General features: G+C 38.2%; 1 protein-coding gene across 1 annotated transcript in view; it reads left to right on the top strand.

The window, feature by feature from the left end:
* atrnl1b (attractin-like 1b) overlaps positions 1 to 12,623 on the top strand; it is a 92,913-nt gene that overhangs the window by 58,295 nt on the left and 21,995 nt on the right. The window contains 1 exon segment of the mRNA XM_071527843.1: positions 2,364 to 2,442. Within this exon segment, the coding sequence (XP_071383944.1) occupies positions 2,364 to 2,442 (79 nt within the window).

The raw sequence follows: 12,623 nt of genomic DNA, 5'->3' as shown, positions 1-12,623 counted from the left end.
AGGAAACAAGAGAGCAAAGTGACATTAGTTGTCGGGTATTGTGTTGATCTGGTGTGTAGCCTCAGACTTGATATCCAGCTGCACTGTAACAGTTCTCTGCTCTGAGTGACATTTTACTCGGTGCTGTACAATAATAAGGATCCGCATGTCATGAGTATGTTTTTTTTACATTCTGAATCTGCACTGCTGGGAGAGTGAATGTTAACATCTACTATTCCTAAATCTACAAATGAACCTGTGCCATTTCCAAAACTCCTTGCAGGAAAGTAGTGTGTCTTGTGTGCAAAGAATTTTATTTTTGCCATTCACTACCGTAGGGAGTGACAACCTTTGTAATTGCCCAACTGTTTTTTTATTAACAGCAGAGGCAGATGGAGCAGCAAAGGGAATTTAAGCTTGTTTACCGTCTAAAATACAGACGATGAAAGCCAAACATCTGTCTGGGGATTTTTGTCACTTCTGCCACAATGATAATCTCATTCTAGCCCTCGTAACCTCCTCCCCATTCGCTTTCCCATTATCTTCAAAAGTGTCTAAGATGGTGCAAGTCCCTATAAAAGCATGAAAGGGTTCCCATCTTCTTGTGTGCGCCCTAAAATTAAGTCCACAGAAGGAGATGTTTACCAATATGCTCATATCTTCTCAGATGCAGTTTCCCATTACTCAACACTCCCCTCCTTTTTTGCTAGGTAGCCTCCTCTTTGCTTTAACTGTTGATGTGTTGGAGAAGCTGCATCTCTGAAGTGTTATCACCTTCTTGGATCTAACAGGTGCAGCACGCTCAAGGAAAGCCAAATTTGAATATAAAACAAATGGAGCTAGTCATGTGCCTCAGGTGGAGTTTAGTTATTGGACTAGGCCCCTAAAGACAGGGGCTCATTGGTGATCTAACAGTATGCTTTTCAAATCCAGATATAAATTTCTTTCTTCCTGGAAATCAGGAATGCGGTCAGTCACTTCCAGTTCAGTCATTTGAGAATGCACCTAGGGAAACGACAATTCATTGGTTATTGATTTAGCCTGAATTGATTGAGTTGAGAGTTACCTACTAGATATACAGTTGACACTAACCACATTTTACTTACATTTTTGTAGAGCTTCCCTTGTTGAATGAAAAGTGAAAAGTCTGACCTTTTGTCTACCACATATTTTAAGAATTTTTCTTCGCCACGGTTCATGCAAACACTTAAGCAGCCTGATCATCATTATGTACTATTTTATGCTAAATACTAGACACAAAGCAATGAAACAGCTACCATTTTCCTTGTCACACAATAGTAAGTTGACCAAAGGGCTTGTTTGCCAAAAAACGTTAACCAGACAAGCTAGTACAATCAGCCGAATGTCTCTTTAGCACGTAATATTCATTACATTCTCATCTGTCACTTGGATAATGAGGTAGGAACTCTCAATCAATCATATTTTTTATCCCGAGAGCTCTTGGATCATGCTGAATTTCCCTTGGTGAATGATTTAACTATTGGGTTATTAATTGAAGTAATCAGCTAGAATATTCAGTCCACTGAGAAGTGAATGTGTTATCTCTTCAAATCATTTCCCATGTTTTGTCTTTTTGAAGTTGAAGTTTGAATGGAACTTGTAACAAAGGAATATTTCAATACCAGTGGTCCGGAAAAGGTCCATCCCATTTCAGCTAATGATATTTTAGCTCTTTGGATATATCAAGAAGTGATGCAGCTTGCAACATTGAAATATTGTAGCTATAAAAAGCTTGGCTAAGGCAATCCCTTGCCAGACTTTGAAATATCGGGCGTAAGTTATTTCTGCATGATGTGCAGGTTTTGAAGAAGACTATATCTAATAATATATCACTTTGTGGCGAATGTGGTCACACAACTGTAGTACTTTTAATTACAGTCTAGTAATAAACGCAAGTCTACCTTAAAAAAGTTTGGTTTAGTAATATTTTACACTGTCATGGCTATGGCTACAGCATCACAACTGGCTTTGAATCCAGCTCATTTTATGTTGTTACACTTTTTTTTCCTGTTTCCTTTCTATTTATACTACAAAACATACACTGTGTACTTTGTGGAGTTGAAAGTATGGAGGAGCATTCCATCTGTGTTCCTTTTGATCACAGTTACCGTAGCTTTTGTGTGGCAGCATAGGTTTTGGAGAGTTGGAGGATCAAAATCAGAGAATTACAGCTGGTGCATGATCTAAAAATACTGATCCATACAATATAGTATCATGGAACTCCCTTTTGGGTAGACTGTTGTTGCAGGCAAAAAATAAATGCTTAAGGGTAGACTGCCTACTAAATAAATGGAATAAAATGGGTATTGTTCTAATGAAAGAAGTCTGCTTGCTTGATCATGATTTCCCTCTTTCTTCCTCAGTTGCTTTCTGTCGCTGCTCCTGGTGGCTGCAGTGGTGTGGAAGATCAAACAGACCTGCTGGGCTTCAAGGCGGAGAGAAGTAAGTCTATCAACCATATTCAGTAAACATGTGAGAAGCACCTGACCACAGCCGGTTTCTGTTCACTTTCAGTTTAATCAGTTCCAAGTTTATTCTGTTATTTGTTTCCCAATAGATTGCATAGCACATTATCCCAAAGGTTTCTCAGTATTTGAAATCTACTTCCTCACCACGATAGAGTATGATGATGCTTCCGTACTCCTGAAATATTTAGTTCTATCAAGTACACTTTTTCACTATCATCCCATCTTGGTAAACAAGTCAAATTGTCCCAAATAAGAGTGCCAGCCATCCCAAAGTGCAAACAAACAATGTGTGTGTGTGTGCGTGTGTGTACGCATACGTTTTCATTCATCATTTTTTGTAGTCATTAGCTTAGTCACACTTTGTAGGATGCTGTAAGTCTAGTCCTGAACTCATAATGTGGCTGCTGGAGGGAAAGCAAAGTATTTCGAGGCCATGATTTACTGCATTTAGTGCATAAGATGGTATTGTGTGCAAATTAGATAGATGTTATGTCCTTGTTCTGATTATTTGAGTGCACAAGATGGCAACACAGGCATCTATGTTTTGGATTGTGGTGATGGAATAGATGAGGCAGGGACAGAGTTTTTAAAGGCCCAAGCTGTAAATGTTGTATTGTTTCCACTGTTAAAACACTGTTGCCACTTCTGGCTTTGTTTACTTAAGGATTTTTCCACTCTCACCTAAAATATAGTGCCACTTGTTACATGGACTTAAGATACAAAGAGTGCCAAAACAGTTTTACATGCATTTTAAGGCTGTAGGTAGGTAATATTGTAATGTAATATTTGTAAATGCTGTAAATGAGTCTTACAGACTTGGATTTTGAGTTATGATAAATTATGAAAATTTCAAAAACCTTATTGTATATTTCTAAGCAAAACTCAACTCCTAACTCCTGAAGAACATATGGTGAAAATGCCCCAAAATTAAGATAATAATAATAATTCAGATAAATCCTGGATTTAAGTTTTAAAGTCAACCAGGGGAAAATAAGATGAAGGAAGCTGGTAGAGATATTGTGAATTACTTGAGGAAAAGGGGATAGAATGAAAAATTAATATTCAGCGTTGGCATGAAAGATGGGGGTTGAGAAAAGATTGAGATGAAAAGGAGTGAAAGATGAGATGATTGGCAGTTGAAATAAAAAAAGAGAATAAGAAAGATAGGGGGCAGGAAGAGTGAGAAAGAGCACAAATGTATGCAAATTCACTTCAGTGGCCTTAACCAAAAATGCTTGGGGTGGTTGCTGGTTTCTGTAAAGGCAACTGTCATTTCCATCCCATCAAACTGAATCCTATATATGAAGTCCTCAATAGCAGAAGTTTAATTTGGTGCACATCCAACCTTATGACCTGCAGTCTACTAATAAGTGTATTAAAGCTCCCACAGTTCATTTCCCCTTTGGGAATGACATTGATAATCATAGGGTCTGCTTTTTATACCCTCTAATTGATATATGAAAATAAACATGAACGATAGCTACCGTGCCACAGAATCATGCCTATCCAAAGAATTAAAGTCAATAAAGATTAATGCAGGCAGATGGGCTCACTTCATCAAAATTCTGCTCACTTTTCCGCTCTGCTCCTGGCATTCCTATCATCTGTTTGTCACTGCCCTCCAGCTGCCAGATGAAAATAAATAAATAAATAAAAACCTTTATCTTTTAATTTCAAACGATTGAAAAGTTTTGACATTCCAGGAAAGAAAAAAAAAATACTTTCAGACATGGTCATCTATCTTGCTCTTCTTTTGTTTTTTTGAGAAGGACTGGAATAAGATTTGTCCATCATTCTGCTTGATTCATTTATCTATCTATATATCCATCTATCTGGTAAGAGTTCATCTTTCACAGGATTATAATCACCAACATCATGCCCACACTCCAAATCTGGAAACTGTTATCTCTTCTAAACGCCTTGACAAGTTTGGTTTTTTTAAATAATAATGCTTGGAATCATGCCTTGATTCATTCATCAGGTGCAATTTAAATGAGAAATTGTAAGTGATTCAGGGTTTGGCCTTGAAGGCTTTCCAGGGATTAGCTGAAGTTAAATTCTGCTCTGGTTAATAAGAATCCTTTCAGAAACAGAGGGTTGGGGAAACCTATCTTAATACTGTAAGATTTCGGGTTCATGCATAGGCCATACCAATCAAAGAGAATGCAAAGAGAAAAATATGGTCTCAAGGTTCCTTGACAGTTCGATTCAGGAAATGGCTTATACAGTGATATATTTCATATTTCATTGTAAATACTCAGACTTCTCATTGGCATCTACCCTGCGTTTGAAGAAAAGAATGAATTAATTTGAAGAACATAGTACAAGTCTCTATGTCTCATCCTACTAGGCTTCGTATGCTGATCCAAACCTGCTTGTTCCCTTTATCTTTGAATATAATAATACAATTTTGACCCATATAGAATCACACTTAACATAAGCAGCTAATTTATTCACTATACAATGTAATTTCTTTTAGTTTATAAATATGGGTTAAATGCAAATGGTGAAGAATTCATAGGTTTCTTGGTTCCCCCTGTCAACTTCCGTCCAACTCTCACTTGAGTTTAATAAGCTCAGCTCTCAGTGTCTGACAGGCTGACATAATCAATCCCCCTCTGAAAAGTTACCTTGAAATCCCCAAGAAAACAAGATCTTGTCTCTGTAGCATTGGCTTCTCAAAGGACAACAACAGACAAATCCATCTACCTTTCTTAGAAGGGATTATCTTTGGTTTGGTGTGGCCTTTTTTCATTATTTGTTTTACCCGAGAGATACTGGACATTAATAATTTTGGTTTCCATTTTAAAGCAGGCACACCGCCTCAGATGCACAATAACTAGTTGTTGACAAACCCATCACCAAAGTCACCTTGACATTTATAGTAACCTTACTCAGATCAAAATGTAATAGAATATCCCCCTAAATGGGTTGAAAATGTAGTAAAACATGTTAGTGTAATAAATTGGCATAATGTAATAACATCATATTATTACAATATCCAGTGATTATCACTTTATAAGGGGTGTGGCATAATTTAAACTGATATAATAATATTGAATATGTAGTAACTCAGGTTGTTACATTATTAGTCAATATTATTACATTACAGTCCTTTAAGTAGTCCAGTTAATGTAATAATGATGTTATTACATTATCTCTGAATTTATTACATTAACAGGTTGTATAACATTTTTGACCCATTTAGAGTGGCATTTTCATTACAGTTTGACAAGTTATTAATTATCTGACAGCTATTACATTATCAGTTGTTACAAACTGCTTTTGCCTGTTGAGTGCCATGTGGGCAGATATGTGCTGTTAACCTGGTTCCATTTCACCTGGGCAGATTAGTCAAACACAAAGTGAGTCAAGAGAGATTAAACAATATTCATTTGGCTCATTTCTGGTGTGTATCTCTTCAGCTGACCGTGGCTTTGACCATGTTCATTGTCCAGCACTGTGATTGCTATGATGGCCACAATATTCAATGTTAGGGTGAGAGTGTTTTCATTGGCTGAGGGGCACGATGCTTAACTGTGTATGAAATTACCATGCAATAGCAAGCCATTCTTATCCAAATCATTAACACAGGCATAGTGATGGCATTCATAATTACATATTTGCTGCTCTGCACACTGCTTTTATTAGTTGCCATTTTTTCTGTTGCATTCTGCACTCACAATTAGTGGTTGATGTGAAGCTGGTCATTCCTGTTGCCAAAAAACAATCAATCTTGTGTAGGTCTGTCACAGGATGTGTTGGTTATTATCAACAATCAGTGATTATCTTTGATAATAAAGTAAAAATTCACAGAGGAAATGTTGATTGCTCATCTGTGTTGAGACAGTACCTAAATTGGTATGATATTGGATAGATTAAAGCGGTCCAGCTGATCTAGCCCATTGGTGAACTGATTGGGTCTTGACTGAATATTGTGTTCTGCTAATTTGAAAAGCCTTGTGAACAGCCCATGCACTCATGAGGCTTGTTCAAATGAGGGAAGCGAGGAATTGGGCTAAAGCCCATCTAGTGCTCCTAAGCCCCCATCCAACATAAGGACATGGAATGAATGAGTCTTAATGAGGCTTCTAGAGATGGCAGAGACAATAATGAGACACTCATCTATTGGAGTGGAACATGGAGCTCTGACAGTTGTTGAACTCTTGGACGATTTTGTTAGTGTTCCGATGTGAAGTCTTTATTTTTGGGCCAGATCTATGAAGCAGTGTGTGCATATGAACCTGTTTTTGTGCAGATTTTGGGATTTGTACAATAAACACACTTGACATGAGAATTTGTATGTTACTATACAAACTAGGCAGTGTTTGTATGTAAATTGTATATCAATGATGAATGGGGAATAGGATAATAAGAATTATTAGCAGCTTTTTAGTATAAATTATATACCCAATTGTATATACGTGATCCCTAGTGCAGACTTAATCTCACCATGCTGAGCTTTTACCAGATGTCCATGCATTGAATGGGTAAGGGCTTTCATTTTGGCTGGGTACCCAAGGTGGTTTACCTGTCTTACAAGCTGGTCTCCTGCAAGGCTGTCTAAGTACATTCCCATATGGCCGTACAGGAGAAAACATTAGATTTGAATCATTGTAGTTCAGGATAGGTGACAAGACTTGGATCCTGAGAGGGGACAAAGGGATGAAAAGGCAACGGCTGTAAATGTCACAGAAGAAGAGGGCTGACCTCTTTGAAGCAACCTGTGGGGGATGGGGAGGGAGGGGGCACTGACATTTCACCAGATTGCAGCACAGAGATGTTTCACACACAAACATGCGGATGTATCTAATGCAGTGTGTACCTGGATACAATATACGGGTGCATACAGACACACGTGCGCGCATGCACACACATCGACACACACAGACTCACAGCATAAAGGCTGCTATAGTCAGACATGGTGCAAACAGAAGATACACATGCAGCAAATATGCATGGAGGTGTTCATTCAAACAGAAGTCTGCAGGTTGTCTCTTAATGGATAATTGTTTTAGTTTTTTCTCTCAACCTAAACTCTATTTCTGAAGTCTCCTGCATGTTAGTGATGCATTCAGACTTACACATTACAGCTGTGTGTTTCCCAGACCAGACTTTAAATGCAAATATTACACTGCTAAATAAAGTGAAACATGGCTTCCAAAATTACCAAAATATTTTTGTTTCCCATCTCAGGAGCTCCCATTTTCAGATGGTCAGCATATGACCTTGGCTGCAGAGCGGGATTTAACAGTTAATCCTATCTAGTGTTAACCTCAAGGACAAGAGAAACAAAAAAGTTAAAATCAAAGAGAAATTAAGGTTGAGGCTTTTACACTGAAAGTCCGGGGATTTTATACATAACTGATTAAAATAAGCTTCTAAATAAACTGTCAATCCGGAGCACTGCAAGTGAAGAAGGTTCACAGTCTGCGTTCAGGAGGAGCAGACAGTGTGTGTGTGTGTATGTGTATCGAGTGGTGAGTGAAAGGGGTGCAGTATTAGAGGCGAAAGGAACACTAGCTGAAGAATGTGCTGTAACTAAAAGCAGAAATATGGCCAAAATAACAGTGATTAAGATTGAATAGCTATAATTATTAATGAATTTCCCAGAATCAAAATGGAATAATTGCAATTTTGTGTGATTTCCTAATGGGCCACAGAAATGTCATGTCACCTAAACGTTCATATAGAATGAACTATTCAATTAGTGTGTTTAAGGTGGATGCGTTGATGTCTCCCAGTGACAGCAATCATACAGAGCTGACACTCCAAAAGCACTCCAAGCAATTATTGAGAAGCTCGTCCCACAAAAAGCGTTAGAGGACGTTGTTATTTGTTTTCAGCACATTAAAGCGTAATCGGCGCTCACATCCACCGATATCAAATTTCCAATTGTTGTTGTAATCGGCCCTAATAACTCGTCCTTGCCATGCTGTTGGTAATGGCAACAGCAGTGGCACTGTGTGGCTTAGGATGCACATGGCTGTAGCTTTTTAGTGTGCAGGTGTGGGGAACTTTAATTCCTGTTTTCTTGCACTATGTATGTATTGGGTGCTGTGATTTTGATGTATCTGTATATTTTGCTGCCTCATTAAAAAATCCATCTCTTGCTGTACTGAACGGACATTGTTCTGCCATGGAGAAAATGCGTTTTTATATAATGGCTGCAGGAGGCTTTGTAGAAAGCTAATATATGAATTACAAAAACAAAAAAATCCATTGATAAGGTTTGTTTTGATCTAAACAGTTTATTTACAGGCTTATTGCTCTAAATTGTTATTGTACTTGCATGAACTGATCACATAATTCTCACATGTCCCTCTGTAGACCTGGTCTGGTCTCACTCTGCTCTTCCCTTGAAGAGCTCAATCAACAGTCATCGATTGCTGTAATAAGATTATCCCACTCTTAAGCCCCTGGTCACCTTGATTGTCCCTTGTTCTGTTCAGAGTTTGCACTCTAAAAAATTCCTCTTTCCTCCTGACTGCCAATGTAAACCCAACGAGTTTTGAGATGTTTTTTCTTTCAACTGAAGAATATTTCCAAATTTTCACAGTTTTTATCCCTTTGTGATCTGGAAAAGTCATCCATGCCTTTATCCCTTCTTGCTTAGACTACTGCATGTCTGTATTCCTGCCTCACTCAATAGTCCCTCTCATCTCCAACTTGTACAAAATGCATGAGCTAGGATTTTAAATGGAACAAAATACAAGTTTACATCACCACAATTTTAGCATTTTTACATTGGTGACGTGTGGGTTTCAGAATTGATTTTGAGATTTTACTGATCACTTACTGAGACACTGCTGGAGTGCCATTGACAAACATAGAACTAATTAGCATTTGTTAATTGAGCAAAGCCGGCACTGCTTGTCTCACCCTGTCCACAAAACCATCTCTGTATTAGTCTCATACTAAAGAAGCCTAAAGAGAGCACTAGTATTGCCACAGACATGAGACCAGCAAGCCTTTGATGCTGAGGGGCCTCTTTTCTATTTTCCCATTTGCAGTTTTAATACACATATATGGAGAGAGGCTCCTGACAGGAACATTCTCATCTGACTTGTATCAAAGTCGAGGCTGAGGGAAGAAAGATATGTTTATTGAACATATAATTTTTAGCCATGTTTTCACAAAATTCATTCCTTGATTTGTGTCAGCACTGTCAGACACAATAAAATCTAGTTATTTTTCATTTCTTTTGACCAAAACAGATTCAGATTGTCAAAAGCTTGCTTTTTGCACCACATAAATGTTGAATGTTGACTCATGTATTACTTTTAAAACTTTTACCTCATGCAGCTATATCTTTAGTCCGACCAGGCAGCGTATTTTTCTTAGCTGACAGGAGTGCAACCTGGCCTGGTCTTCTGCTGCTATAGCCCATCTGCTTGAAGGTTCAGCGAGCTGTATGTTCAGATCCGTCCCTCTGCACATCACTGTTGTACTGAGCTGTTATTTGCATGCTTGTGACCCGCCTGTTAGCTTGAATGAGTCTTGCCATTCTCCTCTAACCTCTCTGATCGAGGCATTTTCTCCTTCAGGACTGCTGCTGACTGGATGTGTTTTGTTTATCGGACCATTCTCGGTAAACTCTAGACACTGTAGTAAATAGAATATATATGTATATTTATACATGTAGTGAGGCCAGATGCACAATCAAGGACAGATTCCATTACGTTGTGGTTTTTCCAAACAGATACCATGTGACCTTCAGCAGAATAACAGATTTATAAAAATACGAACAAATTTATAGAAGTACGAAAACATTCCATGATAAGTTATCCTCGTAACTTTATGTAACTGTAATAATTGATTTTCTATATCTCATTATCATCTCAAATACAAATTATCTTGGAAATGAGTACATGGGGCAGTAGCCTACACAAAACCACTCAATATTAAATGCTCAACCACACTAACATCATTAAATCAATATGGCATCCAATGGCAGTCTAAACTACTTCACTAGTTATCCTCATTTAGTTGACTGCAGTCCATCAATTTACTGTCAGTTACTAGGTTGTGAAAGCGATACTGAACATGCTTATTTTAAAACTGAAGAGTCAAATAGCTGAGTTGATTAAGAAACCACCACATAACGAAGTCTCACTCACTGTGCTCAACAGTTTACCTTGCTTTTTTATTATCCTGTGTGCGGAACAGGTGATTCAAATGAACTTGATAAACACTTGATAAGTAGAAAATTCAAGGTTCATCTCTTGATTCCGCACGCTAATGCCTGTGGGCACAGCCAGTGATCGTTGAAAAGGACAGAGCGACCTGCTTAGGTGTAGCATAAGCTCAGAGGCGGGATGACACCTACCCTTTCATAGAATCTATTGAAGGGAACAAAATGCCGTATTCACAAGACAGAACATTCATGCACTCACTTACCAAATTAATCAAGTTGCACAGCCATGCACCGCGTAGCCTCCTTTATCACAACAGTGAATGGTTCCAGCTTGTATACTTGGCGAAATCAGTCTGTCATTGGACAAACGTTAATTGGTTTTGCAGAGTTCACTCTTGCCTATTGTCATTAACTTAGTATTCATTTCTAGAATCTCTCTGGTATTGTACCGGTCCTTTGACGATTGTATTCCCAGCACATTTTGATGCATGTGCTGGACATGGAGCAAAGTACTAGTTTTCCCTCACTTTTCTCTCTCTCTCCTCCTCGTGCTTTGTTGCTTTAAATTAATTCTGCAACATGATAAATAACATTACTGCTATCTGACATTCAGGATGGATGTTGTTGGATTTGAAGCTTTTGTATTAGAAATCACAATAAGCTGTGAGCTATTTTCTTGTTTTGCAACAACGCTGCCGGGCCCTCCATCCTGCTTTTATCTTTTTGAAAAGGGCAAAATATCTCATTTTGACCTGTGGTGGCCCAGCTAAAATCCATAAGGTTTGTGTTGCTGGTTAAATGTTTAATAGCAGAGATGTACAACAATCCCAACACGAGTTTCAGATTTGAAGTTTAAAAAATCAGGCCTGCAAAAAAAAAAGAATAAGAAAAATCAATCAGCTGATCAATCTCAATTTCACATGGGTGTTGTTTTCTTACTCAGCTTTACCTCCCCTAGGGAATGTTTTGAAAGTGATTCAACAAAGCAACAATTACATGGAATTGACCTGAACTTTCCCCACCGTTTGCTTCCCATCAGAGAGTCTCTGTTTTTGTACGAGAATGACGAGAAGAGATTGAGTTGAGTGTTGAAAATGCTTGAGCTTGTGCTGTAAGTACACAAACTAATGCAATATTTACAATACAATACGTATTTTTTGCCTTTATTTGTTAGACACAGTAGAGAGAGACGGGAAAGATTGGGAGAGAGGTGTACGACATGCAACAAAGGTCCGAGGCCAGATTTGAACCCTCTGATATTGAGTTGCACATGTCTTTTTGTCTCATGACCTCATGTAAATATACCTCTTTAACATTTCTCCCTTCTTATTAATGCAGATTTAACAACTGAACATAACGTGTCTAACAACATACTCCATATCTGTACGAGTGAAATGATGAATGTACACAACAGTTTAAGTAACATCTGTTGTATGTACTGCTTTACTTCCCTGCGTCATTACCTGTTTTTATATTTGATCTCTACAGAAAGCCAGGATTGATAGGAAAAACTGCATGTAGGGAGGCAGTGGTTGGAGAATTTTTGTAAGGGAAGAACAGCTCTTGAATGTCTCACTGCTAGCTCCCAAATATCTGACCTAGGTTTTAGAGAGTAGGTTGAATTCCTCTGTTTCAAACCCTTCGTGTTTTCCTGTGACCATCCTTAGTAGGCCCGATAGAACCACAACACACTGTAGTGAATTAGTGAATAGAGTGCTGTGATACGCTTTTTTTGTACCCGTCACATAGATTGGGTCTTTGATATCACAAGACTTTGATTCATAGCGTCCTCGACAGATTTTTCTATGTTTTTTTTTTTTCACTTGTTCCATTTTGCTTGCACAATGCTATCAACCTCTCCAGACCTCATCTGAATACTGTCAATTAATAGCCAGGCTAATGAATGCTTAATTATGTATATTCAGAGTGAGGGTGGGGTTCTGGTCCGAGGAATCTCAGGGTTCATTACTATATCAAGGACAAATTCCTATTCAGGAATTAGACCACTAGGAAACTCA

Source organism: Centroberyx affinis, unplaced genomic scaffold, assembly GCF_046629955.1.
Source record: "Centroberyx affinis isolate AG114_WGS23_722 - 3 ecotype Tasmania unplaced genomic scaffold, CSIRO-AGI_Caff_v1 ptg001581l_1, whole genome shotgun sequence".
In the NCBI taxonomy this organism is placed as follows: domain Eukaryota; kingdom Metazoa; phylum Chordata; class Actinopteri; order Beryciformes; family Berycidae; genus Centroberyx; species Centroberyx affinis.
Note: the sequence above shows the minus strand (reverse complement) of the source record. Positions and strands in the feature narration are given on the sequence as shown.